This window comes from Rattus norvegicus, chromosome 17 (genome assembly GCF_036323735.1).
Source record: "Rattus norvegicus strain BN/NHsdMcwi chromosome 17, GRCr8, whole genome shotgun sequence".
Lineage (NCBI taxonomy): Eukaryota > Metazoa > Chordata > Mammalia > Rodentia > Muridae > Rattus > Rattus norvegicus.
This window is the reverse complement of record NC_086035.1, coordinates 47,376,630-47,394,524: the sequence shown is the minus strand read 5'-3', so window position 1 is coordinate 47,394,524 and position 17,895 is coordinate 47,376,630. Positions and strand designations below refer to the sequence as shown.

The 17,895-nt window shown below is 43.0% G+C and overlaps 3 protein-coding genes and 2 non-coding genes across 5 annotated transcripts; 2 read left to right on the top strand and 3 right to left on the bottom strand.

Annotated features, from left to right (window-relative positions):
* Positions 1-356: 356 nt before the first annotated feature.
* On the bottom strand, positions 357-761 carry Hist1h4m (histone cluster 1, H4m). Its single transcript, NM_001271221.2, has one exon. The coding sequence runs from the start codon at positions 721-723 to the stop codon at positions 412-414; it is 312 nt and encodes a 103-aa protein (NP_001258150.1). The 5' UTR covers positions 724-761; the 3' UTR covers positions 357-411.
* Positions 762-1,353: 592 nt separating this feature from the next.
* Positions 1,354-2,013, bottom strand: LOC100910554 (histone H2A type 1-like). The gene has a single exon (XM_003751711.6). The coding sequence runs from the start codon at positions 1,904-1,906 to the stop codon at positions 1,514-1,516; it is 393 nt and encodes a 130-aa protein (XP_003751759.1). The 5' UTR covers positions 1,907-2,013; the 3' UTR covers positions 1,354-1,513.
* A 162-nt stretch (positions 2,014-2,175) lies between these two features.
* On the top strand, positions 2,176-6,440 carry Hist1h2bc (histone cluster 1, H2bc). The gene is given in 2 exon segments (NM_001408764.1): positions 2,176-2,595; positions 3,988-6,440. Coding segments are annotated over 2 exon segments (405 nt in total). The 5' UTR covers positions 2,176-2,218; the 3' UTR covers positions 4,016-6,440.
* Positions 6,441-12,778: 6,338 nt separating this feature from the next.
* On the bottom strand, positions 12,779-12,852 carry Trnai-aau11 (transfer RNA isoleucine (anticodon AAU) 11). Its single transcript has one exon. It is a non-coding gene; the product is annotated as a tRNA-Ile (tRNA).
* Positions 12,853-13,553: 701 nt separating this feature from the next.
* Positions 13,554-13,627, top strand: Trnat-agu14 (transfer RNA threonine (anticodon AGU) 14). Its single transcript has one exon. It is a non-coding gene; the product is annotated as a tRNA-Thr (tRNA).
* The last annotated feature ends 4,268 nt before the right edge of the window (positions 13,628-17,895 follow it).

Genomic DNA, 17,895 nt, shown 5'->3' with positions numbered 1-17,895 from the left:
AATCTACGTTCCCAGGGATTCGATTTCCGTCTCCGAATTTATAGCTGCACCACGTACACAAGGCCTGCCTGTTAATTTGTTGCCAAGTTCACTGGAGGAACGAAAATAGCTAAAGGAAGTCACGCTGCTAAGTTCATCTAAGTTAAGTGATCAGCCAAAGATTCCACTAATTGTATATTGAAGGTACCTCACCTCCAGACGTAGCATAAAATACTTGCACGGGTAAGAACACGAGACGGGAGTCTCAGCACTTAGGCAAGAAAGCACTATATACACAATCAGTAATTCCCAGACTGCTAACATGACAAATGTGCAAATTCCAACTATAGCAATAACGGTACAGCCCTTTAGAAAAGTGGGTGGCCCTGAAAAGGGCCTTTATATACTTGTGTTGTGAAGGTGTGGATGCCATCAACCACCGAAGCCGTAGAGAGTGCGGCCCTGGCGCTTAAGCGCATAGACAACATCCATGGCAGTGACAGTCTTGCGCTTGGCGTGCTCTGTGTAGGTGACGGCGTCGCGGATCACGTTCTCCAGGAACACCTTCAGCACACCGCGGGTCTCCTCGTAGATGAGGCCGGAGATGCGCTTCACTCCTCCCCGCCGAGCCAAGCGGCGGATGGCGGGCTTAGTGATGCCCTGGATGTTGTCGCGCAGGACTTTGCGGTGGCGCTTAGCGCCGCCTTTGCCCAGACCCTTCCCGCCCTTACCTCGGCCAGACATGATGACACAAAACACGTTCTGCTCTAAAGAGAAACAGATAGCGTCTCCAAGAAGCAGTTCCCTCTTATAGGGAACTTGCGGACCGGAGTGAAAACAGGAGCGCAGTGAAAGTGGGTGTGGCAAGGGGAGGGGCTTAGAGCAAATTTAATACAACAAATTCTCAAATAGAAAGGACCCTAATTCCATCACCCCCTGCATCACCCATCCATTCTCACACTCAAACACTTCGGTTTTTCCTTAGCACTTTTTTTTTTACTTAGGTACATCAAACAACGCAAGATGCAGATGCACACTCATAACTACAGGTTTTCACCTTATTCAATGTGATCTTCGTTCTTATGAAACAAAATTCACTATAGTACACTATGTTTAAAGACAAGGTTCCGGGTCTGAATAATTTATGTCCCTTCGCTCCTACACACATACAAAATGTGCATAGCGCTGGGCAGTGGTGGTGACACATACCTTTCAACTCTGCAGTAAGAGTTCAAGGCTGGACTGGCATACAGGAGTTCCAGGACACCTAGGGAACGTAGAAACCCTGTCTCGTAAAGGGGCGGGGTTACAATGGCCAATTGTCAATACGTACCACCACCTAGTTTAGGGGGAAACTAGTTTATACTTAGGGTCATACGTGCAAGTCTCTTTTAATTAAAACTTACAGAACGCTGGTTTACTTTCACCATTAAACCGCACATGACACTTTTTGCTTAAAGTGTTCGGTTCTTTAAAAGACACTGTGGATGGCTCTGAAAAGAGCCTTTGTTCTCGGATGAGTGAACCGCTGGTCTTACTTCCCCTTAGCCTTGTGGTAGCTCTCCGTCTTCTTGGGCAGCAGCACCGCCTGGATGTTGGGCAGGACGCCGCCCTGCGCGATGGTCACACGGCCCAGCAGTTTGTTGAGCTCCTCGTCGTTGCGGATGGCCAGCTGCAGGTGGCGCGGGATGATGCGAGTCTTCTTGTTGTCCCTCGCAGCGTTGCCCGCCAGCTCCAGGATCTCGGCCGTCAGGTACTCCATCACGGCCGCCAGGTACACCGGGGCGCCGGCGCCCACGCGCTCAGAGTAGCTGCCCTTTCGGAGCAGACGGTGCACGCGACCCACCGGGAACTGCAGGCCGGCCCGTGAAGAACGGGTCTTGGCTTTGGCGCGAGCCTTGCCGCCCTGCTTGCCGCGTCCAGACATACTTAAATATGACTAGCCTCTGACAACTGAACAGAAAGTGGGTAAAAAAGGGCTTTTTGTCTCATAGTTTTCTCTGGGCGCGAAAACGGGCCTATGCAATTGGCTGACTTTTCTTCTAGACCAATGGGAAACATTCCGGAACGCGCTTCGATTGGGCAAGAGTTTGGGTGACAGCATAGACATCATAAACCAATCATAAGTGTGCGTTTCTATGCCTCATTTGAATGAGTACTCATAAAATAGACAGGACCTGTGGCTTCAGTGCTAGAGATCTAGAGTTCGGAACTGCAGGTCAAGAGTCCCAGTGACAACATGCCTGAGCCTGCGAAGTCCGCTCCCGCCCCGAAGAAGGGCTCCAAGAAGGCCGTGACCAAGGCGCAGAAGAAGGACGGCAAAAAGCGCAAGCGCAGCCGCAAGGAGAGCTACTCGGTGTACGTGTACAAGGTGCTGAAGCAAGTACACCCGGACACGGGCATCTCTTCCAAGGCCATGGGCATCATGAACTCGTTCGTGAACGACATCTTCGAGCGCATCGCGGGCGAGGCGTCGCGCCTGGCGCATTACAACAAGCGCTCGACCATCACGTCCCGGGAGATCCAGACGGCCGTGCGCCTGCTGCTTCCCGGGGAGTTGGCCAAGCACGCGGTGTCCGAGGGCACCAAGGCGGTCACCAAGTACACCAGCTCCAAGTGAGTTCTCTAACTCACTCCTACCTAACCCAAAGGCTCTTTTCAGAGCCACCTATACTTTCAGTGGAAAAGGCTGTTGCATATGCATCCTCCTCCCATGTAGCCAATTTGGAGTGCTGGACGTGGAGATCTTTAGTTTTAGCCACTCACGGGTATTTTGAATGGGCTCTGCCCACCGAGAGCCTCTTCTGCCAAGAAGGGAAAGAAAACAATAAGGAGAAAGCAGGTAAGTTCCTGGTCTTCCGTTTAGCTGTTGAACCAAATTGAAAACATCCTCCAAATTAAAGGGTAGAGCAAAGAAGGCAATTGTCATTTTAGTGGGGATGCTTTGGGCCCTGCAAAGTCCCGTGCCAGGAGAGGGCATCAAAATTAATATGCAGGCACTTAATAAATAATCCGTCCTGAAGGATCAGTACTTTAGCTCAAAAGCATTGAGTATTTGTCTGGCTTTCTTGAGCATACGGGGACATACTATCTGGGCATTCCTGTCCTAATTTGTTCTAGAGCTCGACTAGGGAATGTAGATGAGTTGGCCCCCGAATGTCTATTTCTAGGGTAAGAACATGCTTGATGTAGGCTCAGAGATGTCAGTGTTAGCCAAGAAAAGATCCATCAAGATGTTTTTTTCGATTGCTACCTATCAAGTTGCATATGCTAACTGAAATTTTCAGTTTACAACTTAGGTTGGGTTAAAGGAAAGACTAATTTTAGGCCTCAGCTTTAGTATCGACTGGACATTCATCTGTAGAACGAATATGCTGTTAGCACATCACACACCATCACAGGTTTTTTTGTTTTTGTTTTGTTTTTTTCCCAAAAGGACCAATAAAGTTAACATCTCACTTTCTTACAACTAATGATTTTTCAAGATACTAAAGCAAAAAATTTAATTTTTCCCTCACAAGCACCAAAGCCACCTGTTTTCCTAAACCATTTCAATATCTTATTCACCTAGTAAGCTTGGTAGGATGAGACTGGAAAACCGTGACTAGGCCTCCCTGACCTTAGTCACTTAGTCACTGCCCGTAGCCTGTAAATTGGGAAAACTTTGAAGGAAGATTTAGTATATTACTGTTGGGAGTTACATATATAAATATCTTTTCTAAACTGAAATTCTACATATAGAAATGTACTGTCTCTGGAAAAGTGTGTAAGACATATGTTCAATGTTAGGATTCCTTCTAGGCTCGGTCCCACCTGTTTTGTTTCTTTCAGCAGCAGTTTAAAATTCAAAGGCAAATACAATAGCAATTTACAATACAACATTGTGTTTGGTGGGAAAAGACACAAAAGTAACTTTTCACAATAAAGATTAATTCTTATGCTAGATGATGCTTTTTAAAGCCCTTTATAAGAATTAAATCGTTTCTTTTTCTTTGTGTTTTGTTTTAGTTCTTCAAGACAAAGTTTCTCTGTGTAGCCCTGGCTCAAACTGCTTTCTGGAGAACTCTGACATGACCTTGCAGGCTCTCGACACCTAACTGATACTGTAATTGTGTTTTCAAAAGGCTATTCCAAACTAGCTCCTTTAGGGTCATGGAAAACTTGGTAAGACCAGTTGGTTCCATGAGTGTGGGCCCACTGTTTCACTTCTCCGGCCTTGCTTCTTGGTCAGAAACAATGCTGTGTAGACCATCATGATAGTGTGTAAGGCATTCTATAGGTCAGTGGATGGAGGTTTGGGCAAATGCCTTACATGAGGGAAAGGCAAATCCATAACTAGAATAAATACCTAGTCCAATAAAGACAAACTACTGTCGTTTGCCTGGAGAATGTGGTACAATGCAGTCAACCTGCCACCAGCTCTCTGATGGTCATCCTTTGTATCAGTACTGTATCAACAACTGGTCAGGTCAGCCTTGTTGTGTGGGAGTACAGGTTTTGAAGCCATATGTAACCTCCATCTCTGCCACCATAGCACTTTTTTTATAAGTCCAGGATGCTCTAGCACTAGTTTTCTGCAGATGATGGCAGAGCCTTGCTCCAAAATCCCAAGGGTGTCCTCTGTGATTAACACCACAAGGGACTGCCAAAGGTTCCAAACAGTGTCCATATGTGTCCCTGACACCTCCAGAACCACTGGGTATGCTGGATCATACGGCCCAAATGCTAGAGCAGCCAGGACAGCAGCCAAGATCTGTTGAAGAGACTTCTCCTATGCCAGATCCCACTGAGGGATAGCAGCTTTCCCAATCACTTAATATGTAGGCTGGAGTAACATACCCAAATGAAAAGAGTGTGCTGTCTCCAGAATCCAAATCAGGCAGTAACTGTTGTGCTTTCTGCATGCCCCATATCACCAATTCCTAGAAATTTCACTGAGGTAGAAGGAAGGCCTGTGGATTTTGAGTTTTATCTCCTATCCTTTCACATGCATATGTATTCCTAACAAATCCTCCTATGCACTTAGTCCAGTCAGCAGAACACCATCTACCATTATGATTTTGTGGAAGAGACAGACGATCAAGATCCTTTCTAACTAAATTACAACACAGGCTGGAAAGTTAATACAGCTTGGGGGAAGTCTATATAGGCCTTCTGCTGGCCTTGCCAACCAAAAGCAAATTGCTTCTGGTGGTCCTTGTGGAGAGGTACAAGAAAAGGGAATTTTCTAGAACAATAGCTGCATGTCACTTACCAGGAGATGTGCTGACCTACTGAAGTAAGGATATAGCATCTGGTATAGCAGCTGCAATCGGAGTCACTATTCGATTAAGTGTGTGATTAGTCAACTGTCATTTCTTCAGGATCCACCTGTCTTCTGCACAAGACAGATAGAGTTAAAGACAGATATGCTGGAAACCACCACCCCTACATTTTTCAAGTTCTTGATGTAGGCACTAACTTCTTTAATCCTTCCAGGGATGCAATATTGGTTTTTGAGGTGCTGTTTTCCTTGGTAAAGGCAACTCCAATGGCTTCTACTTAACCTTTCCAACCACAATAGCTTTCACTCTAAAAGTTATGGACCCACTGTCAAGATTCTGCCAACTTCTAAGCACATATATATATATATATATATATATATATATATATATATATATATATAGAGAGAGAGAGAGAGAGAGAGAGAGAGAAATGATTGAGGATGAGTAAGTTGGACTTCAGCCAAAGCTCCATTAACCATTTGGCCTCTCTAAGTCCCTGCTGTAACTGAAGGAGTACATGCTTCATGTCGATTCAGAACCAGTATTAAATAGCTCCTAGAAAGTTCAGTTGTTTCTTTCCCCAATATACAGTTACACTAATATAGGGACATAGATTCCCTGTGAGGAAGAATGAGGGAAAAGCTAACAGTAAAATGTTTATTAAATATTTTAGCAAGGTCCCATTTTAGCACAGGGCCTGGCCTTTTCTTTCATTCTGGGAATCCTGGGTCTGCAAACTTCAGAGAACCAGAGTTTATTTCCATAAAGACAAAAGGTATAAAGGTTTGGCCAATCCTCTTGGAATGTTAAAAGCTCAGGCAAAATGGTGGATAGATTTTCCTCTTGTTGGAAACCTGAGACTTGTTGAAAACTATCGACAAACCACTGCCTGTGAAGACAGAGCCACTATTTCCCAATGCAGCCTGTGCTACCAGGTTGTGTTGTAAAGTAAATAAACACAAAAAATATTCCCTTGTGGGGTGGGTATGTAATTGTATTTCAAAACTACTTTGAAAACCCTCACAAACCCTCCAGCTACTGGGAGTGTGGTTCGAACCCACAAAGGCCATTGAATCTTAAGTCCAATGCCTTAATCACTTGACCGTCCCAGTCCTGTTGATTACTCTCCTAAGATCATTCTATATTCAAATGCATAAACCTACGCTGAACTATTAAAGATTTCTTGAAATATGGTGATCTTGATAGTGAAAATTTTCTCTATGCTTTAAGAAATCACTTTTTATGATTACCTCTAATATTCCAAAGAAATCTTTGTTTTTCCTTGATATGCAAAGGAAAGCACTGGTGTGGGGTTGGGGGGGGGAGTGTGAGCCTCCTGCTCCACATGACTGGTATTTCAGGAGGGTTCTACCACATGCTACATGTACACCAGGTTGACCTCAATTTTAGAGGTCCCCTGCCTTTGCTTCTCTAGTGTTGGCACAAAAGTGTGCCAGCAGGCCATGATCAAACCCAGGGCTTTGAGCAAGCTAGGCAAAGACGATGTTAGGTCATCTCAAAATTGAATTCTTTACTGTTTCCAGGTGTTGGGATTATAGGTGTACCATTACTATAAACCATTTTTGCTTGTTCATTTGTTTTGCTTCATTTTGTTTTGTTTTTTTATGATTCATCTCCTTTTGTTGGGGACTTGAACTTTCGTCTTAAATATTTGGATATTCAGAAGAATCGTATTTGACATTTCCTACCCAAGAAATTTAACTCAAGGAAACCCACCTGTTAATCTGGCTTAAATAATGTCATACCAATACCAAATCTGAGTTAGGGAGGATCAAAGACCCAGTTGGAGGTGAGATAGCATCTACGTCTTTGTCTGTGTCTTTGTGTTTTGTGCCAGCTAAACTCTGGGTCTGTATTTGCTTGGGAGTTCTGGAGTTCTGGTTTTGCAGTCGCTCCCATCTCGGGCTGAGAGGGAGGCTCATGTCTCAGGAGAGACGTGAATGTGAGCGGTAGATGTGCCAGGGGCTCACCGATTGCGCTGCCCTGGGAGACATCCCAGGAGGTGAGAAGGGACCCCAGGGACACCTAGGAGATTCTGGTCTGGGTGCTGGTGAGGATTCGGTGATTCTCCTGGATTGGAGAAAAGACCCGCCCTCCTGGCCGTCTGTATTTTCAGAGTAGTCTTTGTCTGTGTGTCTTAGGTCTTGTTTTGTGTTACTGAAGTTAGGGCTAGAACACACAACTTGTTAGTTGAGATTCTAGTTGAGAAGGAGGAGTGATGTGGAATCTGCTCCCCTTCACCTGTTTTTGGTGAGCTCACCGAAGCTCCCATCTGAATCAGTTCGGTTTTGTGGTGATCTCTCGGCGGCTGCTTGTTTTTTGTTTTTATGCACACTTCTATTTTTTTGTCTGTTAATCTTTTGATTGTCTTTCTATGTGACTGAATGCTTTTGTCCTTTTCGGCGGACCTCTATTTTCTCTTCTTATTTTCTCACCATCCCACTTGAGATGCTTGTTAGTAGCTGTTACAGGAAATACAGAATCCTACTAGAGGCCAGAAAAAATGTTCCAGACACGGATGGAAGGCCCTCACTTCTGCCTGTTGACTTCAATATGCCTGAAGGTAGGGAATGCTACAAGTCTTATACCAGGCTCCAATGGTGGGTCTCTGAGGGGCTGAAAAAACACCCCACCAATTTGACTAAAGTAAGAAAAATATATAAAGAAAAAGTTGAAGAAACTTGAAGGGTTAAGCTAAGTCGCTGAGAGAGTTAGTGTAAGTTGCAGAGAAAATCTGTGCACATAAATGGACAGCATCAGTAGCTGTAAAAAAAGAGATTAAAAAAAAAAAGCTAGAGAGCTAACGAGAGATAAAAAGCAGGGGAAAAACTTATACTGGCCACAGTAGTTAGAGAGACTAGGAAGACAGTACCTGGCAACAGAAGAGAATTCCTGGCTAAAAATCAGAATGCCTATTGTAAAAAAAAAAAAAAAAAAAAAAAAAGGACACTGGGTCAGGGACTGCCCCAGGATAGATGGGAAGTCCAATCAGTGTTTTGTGGATACAGGAACCCAACACTCTGTGCTCCTATGCCCCAGTGGGCCAGTATCCATCAAAGACCTTGGGTACAGGGGGCTACCAGCAACAAACAATACTCATGGACTACCCGAAGAACAGTGGACCTTAGCATGGGCCAGGTAACCCACTAGTTCATGGTCATCCCTGACTGCCCCTATCCCTTGCTCATGAGAAATTTGCTCTCCAAAATGGCTTGTGTGGGCTGAAATGGCTGGGTGAGGCCATGTATATACATATCTGCAGACTGTGTATATGGAGCTTAAGACCTGTCTCAGTGCACCAGTACCTGATGCTGGGAGATGTGAGATGTGTGGTTTAGTGTCATTCTGCCTGGAACACACCACTCCTGCCAGCCAGGCACTAACAATTATCACCCAATCCAGAACTTAAACTGTGGTAGAGTGGCTGATGTTTTGTATCATACTTTAGGAGGACAAAAAAAAATCAATATTATAAAGATACAGAAATTTAGTTCTATGATTAGAACTAGCCAGGGTTGGGGATTTAGCTCAGTGGTAGAGCACTTGCCTAGCAAGCACAAGGCCCTGGGTTCGGTCCCCAGCTCCAAAAAAAAAAGAAAAAAAAAAGAACTAGCCACTAGAAGAAGTGGGGAATGAAAGGTAAAAGTTTGAAAGTTGCCCCCCTAGACACAAAGTTTAGAGCAGAAGAAAGAAACCGGTTAGGCCCTGGGATTGTATGTTCCAGGAAGCTTCTCCTAGGACCATAGAATGGGTAATTACATCAGCCGGTTCAACAGCTTTCTCCCAAGAACTAGCTGACCATGAAGTTAGATTAGAATCTTAGCGAACAATCTTGAGAAGCAGGAAGCAGCTTCTCCCAGGAACTAGCAGACCATAAAGTTGAACAATCTTGAGAAACAGGGAGTTTCTCCTTGTGATTTTTCACTGGTATTCTTCACACTTTTCCAATAATGCCATCCCTGCCCCCTCGGGTTGTGGTTTCTCCCTTTAAATACCCTTTCTCCCAGCCTCTCGGGGTCGAACTCTACTGCCCCTGCGTGGGATATGAGTCTCGACCCCAGAGCACTGGTTCCTATCTATAAACCTCATGTGATTACAAGGACGGTCTTGTGTGAGTTCTTGAGGGGTCGTGTCACCCCGAGATTTGAGTGAGGGTCTCCCCACTCTGGGGGTCTTTCACAGCTAGCATACATTTTCCTCCACTATCCCTGGCTTAACACCTTGTAAACTCTATATTTCATTCTGCTACCCTGTTACCTTTTGGAACCAACACACATACACACACACACACACACACACACACACACACACACACACACACACACACACTTCCACATTCCCTTTCTATGTTGCTGGATGGTTTCTCTCCTGCAGCTCTTAAATTTGATCCTTCTCCCTCAAGTCATGGTGATTCCTCTTCCCCCCCCCCCCCCCGCTCCTCAGTCTCTTGCCCAAGCAATTTAAAACTCCGCTCCAAGCAATTTAAAAGTCTGCTCCATCTCCCTGCTGACTGGCAATTCTTTATTATCAATCGAAGCCAGCTGGTGACAGGGACCTTCAGGTCTGGAAGCTCAGCTTTTTGGGAGACAAAGCATTAGAACCAGTTCCTAATATTCTGTGACTCTAGAAAACTCTGAGTAATACACAGGCCTATCATGTAATCCTCCATCTCAGGGAATTTAACCCTGAGACTCAAGTTTGCTTTTGTTGCTGTGATAAAACACCACAACCAAAAACAACTTGAGGGAGGAAACGAGCTTGTTCTCACCTTATAGGTTATACATAGGTCATGCTTGCAGGATGACGGCCCTGGAATTCAAAGTAGGAACTTGCTGGCAGGACCTAGAGCAAAGACCATAGAGGCATGCTGCTTTCTGGCTTGCTTCAATTCTTTGTGCTCAGCCAGCTTTCTTATACAGCCTAGAGCCACCTGTCCAAGATGGCGTTGCCCACAGTGAACTTGGCCCTCCCACATCATAAACCAATCTAAAGTCCCTACAGACCAATCTAATGGAAGCAATTCCTCAACTGAAATTCCCTTTGTTTCAAGTGATTACAGTTAGTGTCAAGTTGACAAGAACTAACCAGTACAAGATTGGAACCGTCAAGCTGTTTCCCTGCTGCGTGAATACAAATGACCATGACTGACAGCTCAATTGTATATATAATTTCAGTGCAGTCAAGTATTACTTTATGGACGTATTTACATTTCTTCTCTGGATTTTACTTCATACACAAATAAAATATAATGAGGACTTCAACCTTTTTTATTTTTATGTATATGGGTGTTTTGCCTGCATGTGTGTCTAGTGCCCTTCATACAGCAAAAACATATGGACTCTACCTATTATACATCAGCACTAAAGATCTAACACTTAAAACATGAGAATGACCCAAAGCTTCACTTCTCAAGAAATAAATTATTACCTTACTGGTATGAAGATGAAAGCAAAAATAAGAGGAAGGGATGATGCTCGAGGTGATGCTCGAGGTTTGGAGCTATCAGGCAGGAGAGCATTCTAAAGCAATAACGAACAAACATACTGATGTCCAGGTCCAGTGGACAAGAAGACAGTCAAGTGCCAATAATGAGTACAGATAAAGAGGCAGTAAATGAAGTAGAAATTTTAGCTTAAGAAAGACTGAGGTATGGGATCTCATAAAACTGCAAAGCTTCTGTAAGGCAAAGGACACTGTGGTTAGGACAAAACGGCAACCAACGGATTGGGAAAAGATCTTTACCAATCCTACAACAGATAGAGGCCTTATATCCAAAATATACAAAGAACTCAAGAAGTTAGACCGCAGGGAGACAAATAACCCTACTAAAAAATGGGGTTCAGAACTAAACAAAGAATTCACAGCTGAGGAATGCCAAATGGCTGAGAAACACCTAAAGAAATGTTCAACATCTTTAGTCATAAGGGAAATGCAAATCAAAACAACCCTGAGATTTCACCTCACACCAGTGAGAATGGCTAAGATCAAAAACTCAGGTGACAACAAATGCTGGCGAGGATGTGGAGAAGGAGGAACGCTCCTCCATTGTTGGTGGGATTGCGGACTGGTACAACCATTCTGGAAATCAGTCTGGAGGTTCCTCAGAAAATTGGACATTGAACTACCTGAGGATCCAGCTATACCTCTCTTGGGCATATACCCAAAAGATGCCCCAACATATAAAAAAGACACGTGCTCCACTATGTTCATAGCAGCCTTATTTATAATAGCCAGAAGCTGGAAAGAACCCAGATGCCCTTCAACAGAGAAATGGATACAGAAAATGTGGTACATCTACACAATGGAATATTACTCAGCTATCAAAAACAATGCCTTTATGAAATTCATAGACAAATGGTTGGAACTGGACAATATCATCCTGAGTGAGGTAACCCAATCACAGAAAAACACACATGGTATGCACTCATTGATAAGTGGCTATTAGCCCAAATGCTTGAATTACCCTAGATGCCTAGAACACATGAAACTCAAGACAGATGATCAAAATGTGAATGCTTCACTCCTTCTTTAAAAGGGGAACAAGAATACCCTTGGCAGGGAAGAGAGAGGCAAAGATTAAAACAGACACAGGAGGAACACCCATTCAGAGCCTGCCCCACATGTGGCCCACACATATACAGCCACCCAATTAGACAAGATGGATGAAGCAAAGAAGTGCAGACCGACAGGAGCCGGATGTAGATCGCTCCTGAGAGACACAGCCAGAATACAGCAAATACATAGGCGAATGCCAGCAGCAAACCACTGAACTGATAATAGGACCCCCGTTGAAGGAATCAGAGAAAGAACTGGAAGAGCTTGAAGGGGCTCGAGACCCCTTATGAACAACAATTCCAAGCAACCAGAGCTTCCAGGGACTAAGCCACTACCTAAAGACTATACATGGACTGACCCTGGACTCTGACCTCATAGGTAGCAATGAATATCCTAGTAAGATCACCAGTGAAAGGGGAAGCCCTTGGTCCTGCTAGGACTGAACCCCCAGTGAACGTGATTGTTGGGGGGAGGGCGGCAATGGGGGGAGGATGGGGAGGGGAACACCCATAAAGAAGGGGAGGGGGAGGGATTGGGGGGATGTTTGCCCGGAGGCCGGGAAAGGGAATGGCACTCGAAATGTAAATGGGAAATACTCGGGTTGATAAAGAAGGGGAAAAAAGAAAGAAAAAAGAAAGAAAGAAAGAAAGAAAGAAAGAAAGAAAGAAAGAAAGCCTTAACAAATGCAAAAAAAAGGAAGAAAGAAAGAAAGAAAGAAAGAAAGAAAGAAAGAAAGAAAGAAAGAAAGAAAGAAAAAAGAGAGACTGAGGTGATCAGAAAGGCATGGCAGTTGCCTAGCATATATAAGGACCATACTTGATAATCAGTACAAAAGTGGTGAGTGAACATGTGTCACTTATCCAAGGTTCAGATAACAAAGCATTGGTAGGATGAACTATGCTTTATTTAGAGAGAATAGACCTGTCCAAGCCAGGGGTTGTAAAATTTGGATACCTTACTGGCCCGTACGGGGTTCGAACCCGCGACCTTGGCGTTATTAGCACCACGCTCTAACCAGCTGAGCTAACCGGCCATATATTATAGAGTTGCTTTCCTCACTTCTTACAAAAGATTTCAAACAGGCATTTTTCTTTTTTTTTTTTTCTTTTCTTTTCTTTCCTTTCCTCTTCTTTTCTTTTCTTTTTCTCTTTTCTTTTCTCTTCTCTTTTTCTTTTATTGGATATTTTTTAAATTTACATCTCAAATATTATCTCCTTTCCCGTTTTTCCCCTCCAGGAAGCCTGCCCATCCCCCACTCTCCCCTTCTTTTCTTTCCTTCTTTCTTCTTTGACCTTTCTTTTTTAGAATAAGAAATCGCATTGATTTATCTTGTTTGGGATTCTGCCTCAAGGAGCGCTATGTCATCCGAAGAAATATTTGGGGTTTGTTTTATTTTCCCTTAAACCAGGTGAACCGCGCCCAGGAAAGGGCTTTCTTCGCTCCTCCTGGGACGCCCACGTAAACTACACTGCCGCATGTGCGGCTCCTGTATATTGCGATGCACCCATCGCAGACAAGATTCTTTTCTCTGGCTTTAGCAAAAGCCTTTGCCAACGGAAAGTCGCTCCTTCAATCCAGCTACGATATACAGCCATTTTAAGAGAAAGTTCTTCTTTGGCTGTGATTGGTATTTCTGATCTTTTTCATTTCTAAACTAATTTCCAGGATGGCTGAGCCGTACAAACATGTTAGATCGTATTCAAATAATGTATAACTACACTATCCCTCAGTTCTGGCTCCGTGGCTTAGCTGGTTAAAGCGCCTGTCTAGTAAACAGGAGATCCTGGGTTCAAATCCCAGCGGGGCCTTTTTTTTTTTTTTTAACTCTTTCACTTGTTTCTACTCAATCCCACCAGTTATTTGCACTAATTAAGTGGGAGCGTTTTTTATTCACATCTTATGAGTTGGAACATATCCCGTCTATTAAACTTTGCTGAGAAACGGAACAGCCTTGAGTTGGAATATGTAGATAGGAAATGAAGTAGTTTGACAAAAACTTTCCAGTAACTTATATAAAACACTACAGAACTTTAGTTTTGAGATCATGAGATTAGAGATGCAGTCGGTCTAGACTAGTGTGCTCCTTTGCACACTGTGTGTAGACACTGAAAAGAAGCGATAATAATTTATGAACTTTAAACATGTTAGGAATGATGGTGCACATTTGCAATGATTTGAGTTTGGGATGAGGCAGAGGCTAGACAACTCTGATGAATAGTGAGATACTATTTTTTAAAATGATTAGTAACAAAACATATATAATCTAACTGACAGACTGACCACAGGTAATTGAAAAAACATTATCCTATGACTTGATGTCTTTGAGTTTTTTTCTACCAGATTTTTCATAGAATAACTGCAAAAGACATCGAACTCCAAAAAATTATTCATTCATGTTTTGTTTTCTATTTCTTTTCCTACTTTTGATATTCTAAAATGTATTTTCGGATTGTGCTAGACTCTGTAAAAGTCTAACCTCCCTTCTTCAATAAAGTTCACAGAATTCTACAGAGAACTAGATTTTATGAAGTTTGGAAGGTTTTTTTTTTTCCTTTGTTTTTTGTTTTGGGGGGGGATTTGAGGGGAGTTTGTTTTTGTTTTTGTTTTGTTTTTTTTTCGGAGCTGGGGACTGAACACAGGGCCTTGTGTTTGCTAGGCAAGCGCTCTATCACTGAGCCAAATCCCCAACCCCGGGAGTTTGTTTTTGTTTTTGTTTTTGTTTTTTCGTATTTTGTTTTGGGGAGTTTTTTTTGGTTTGGGGGGTTTTTTGGGTTTTTGGTTTTTTTTTTTGTTTTTTTGTTTTTTTGTTTTTTTGTTTTTTTTTTTTTTTTTTTTTTGGTTGGTTGGTTAGTTGGTTTTTGGGGGTTTTTTGTTTTGTTTTTTGTTTTTTGGGTTTTTTGTTGTTGTTTTGTTTTGTTTTTTGGGTTTTTTGTTGTTGTTTTGTTTTGTTTTTTTGGTTTTGTTTGTTTGTCTTCTCTCTCTGAGACTTATGTTATAGCTGAGGCTAGTCTCTGGAGCCCAGGCTGACTCTGCATTTGTTAGAGTTCTCCTACCTCAGCCTCTAAGAAGCTGAGATTACAGGCACATACCACCAGGTCTGCTTCTCCTCAGTGTCTTTCCGTTGTGTTTGTCCCTCCTCACTTCCTTCTTTCTTTCTTTCCCCTATGTCTCTTTGGAGACAGGGTCCGATTCTGTAGCCTAGATTTGCCTGGAACTGGCAGCAGCCCTGTCTCTGTCTGCTGGGATTTGAGATGAACATGCATACTATTATGGGATTCTGATCCAAGAGACAGAACTTTAAGGCTTCTTCAGGAAAACAGATATAATGTTCATTTTCAGTCTCAGGTGAAGTATTGTTTGTAAACAAACAATGGTGCTTTTGTATGTGGCTTTTGCTTCTTTATCTCTAAATTTGGTAAGTTATTAGTTGTTTTAAAACCTTAAAGTAGGATTCTAAAGATGGCTTGGATGTGGAGGAAGGGAGGGCTGCTTGGAGTATGTAGGAAGATCTCACAGCATTTTGGCAGAGACTAAATCACGAAGCAGCCTCCCTGTTCCTCCTTCAAGGTCTCTGAAAAGCCGTACTAAGGAAGGAGGGAGGTGTAAGAAAGGTTTGCTCAAGGACCCTGCCTAGCCTAGGCAGCTATTTCTGTTTTTCTATTCTGTGAATCTTACAGGCCCCAACCATACCACCTCATCTGGGCTCTTAGGGTGCTTCCTGAAGCAAGCTGTAACTGGCTCCTTCCTTTTGCTTTATTAGAATCCAGCCCAACAATCTCTGGGTTTGAATTCCCTGTCTCATTTACATTTGACTTAATTATTCATAGGACTGTATTGTGAGTAGTTCATTTTTCGTATCCCATTCAGAAACTAAGCCATGGACCATTTAGACCATTCACTATCTATCCTGGGTGAAAGGTATTCTGCTTCTGCCGCTCTACTGCTGATCCACCTGACCAAGTCATTTTAAGGCTGGCTTCTGCAGCCTTCAGTTAGAACTCAAAGTGGCACAGCAGGAGGCTAGGCAAAGCCTGGCAGGGTGTTGCTCTTCTCTGAGTCATCACTGTCACCATGAGGAAAGGGGAGGGAGACTTACCTCTGCCCTTTTTCTCAGTATTTGTAAGACTGAGAACATGTGTTCACATGGTAAAAAAGCTCACTGCAGGTCTGCACATAAAGTCAATCCTAGATTGAATAAGAGGTTATAACAGACAATACCTTTGTGCATGCACACTAGGAGCAATTTCTTGGCTTACCTTTCACCATTTGCTACTAGCTTGCAGGATCATGGAAGAGATTTAGACTCTAACTAAGCTGTCCTTGAAGTTCTGACAAACTCAATCAATAACTAATCTCCTGGATTTTGTTGTTGTTTTGTTTGGTTTGGTTTTTGTTTCTTTGTTTGTTGGTACCTGGAGTCCTGTAGTATATGTCTTCTTTATGACCTTCCGTTAGAGATTTCTGTAACCCCTTGGAATGTGCCCTAAGTTTTAGAAGTCTGCTGTGATCTCAGAAGCAATTAAGCAGTCCTGTTACAAAAGGAACTCGATGCACTTGGAAACAATGGAAACCCTGTCATGCTAGCTGTTTCTGCAGATTAAACCCTTTTTGTCTTTGTATACTATCTGAGTCTGGGGTCTTCCTTCATCGATTTTTAGACCCTTACAACTTAACCTATCGTTTCTACTGGTCTTTCCTGCTCATGTTTCCTGTTGAATTTTATGTGTCCTTTGTTCCTTCCATCTTCTTTTGAATTAATGTTTATTTTTCATTTTAACCTAATTTTTTTCTTTGCATCCACTTTTTTTTAAAAAGAGAGGTATTTATTTGTTTTTTTATGTAAGTACACTGTTGCGGTCTTCAGACACACCAGAAAAGGGCATCTGACTCCATTACAGATGGTTGTGAGCCACAATGCAGTTGCTGGGAATTGAACTCAGGACCTTTGAAGAATAGTCTGTGCTTTTAACTGCTGAGCCATCTCTCCAGCCCCTGCATCCACTTCTTTAAAGATTTATTTTGTTTTTAATCATGCATATGGGTGGGTGGTATGTGTGTGCATATGAGTGTGGGTATATAGGAGACCAGAAGAGGACATTAGATCCCCTAGACTAGAGTAACGAGAGAGAGTTACTGAACATTGATTTTGGGAACTGAAATCAGGCCCTCTGCAAGAACAGTATATGCTCTTAACCACTGTTCCACTGTTTCATCTCTCTGGTCCCTCCATCCACTTTATTAAAAAAAAAAAAAAAGGGTATCACTAAGTTTCTCAGGCTCTCTTGAACTCACTCCATGACTTAGGCAAGCCTCAAACTATTGATCCTCTTCTCTTGACTTCCTGAGTAGCTATGATTATGGGCCAGAGCTGCAAGACCCAGCCAGCTTCTGCCTTTAATATTGTCATATACATCTTTAGTTTCAACTAAGGGTGAGTGTTGGGGGTGGAGTCCTGATTGTTAATTGATACAGGAGGGCTTATCCCATTGTGGGTGTAGTCATTCCCTCAGCCCGTGGGTCTGATTTTGTAGATGGTTAGTTAGACTGGAGCCAGAAGCAGTCAAGTGTTCCTTCCTGGCTTCTGCTGGGTAAGGGCATGTGACCTTCAGTTATGAACTGAAAGAAGACCTTTCCTCTACTAACTTGCTTTCGGTCACAGGATATGTCACAGCAACAGAATGACACTAAGACAGAATTTAATCTGAAAGCTGTCAGAAATCATATCTTGGTTGATTGTTGCTTTCTAGAATTGAAAGTTGGTCTTTGACCATGCCAATTTTTCTCCCCACTATCAGAATAAAAAGTACTGTGGCTTCTATAGATTTCCTTTCTCTATGAGGCAATTCATAAATTCCCATTTAAACTATTTCTTTCTGTGTCCTGCTTCCAAACAACAGTTCCTCCTGTTATAGTCAGTGACACATTCCTTTTCTGACAACACACTCTTCTTTTTGAAGACTCAGATCCAAAATTGTTTTTCTCCTGGACCCTGTAAGGCTCGAAGTGAGTCTTAACTACCAGGAGACGCCGCAAGTGAGACACGAGAACGGAGGTCGATGCAAATGCAAGAGGTTTA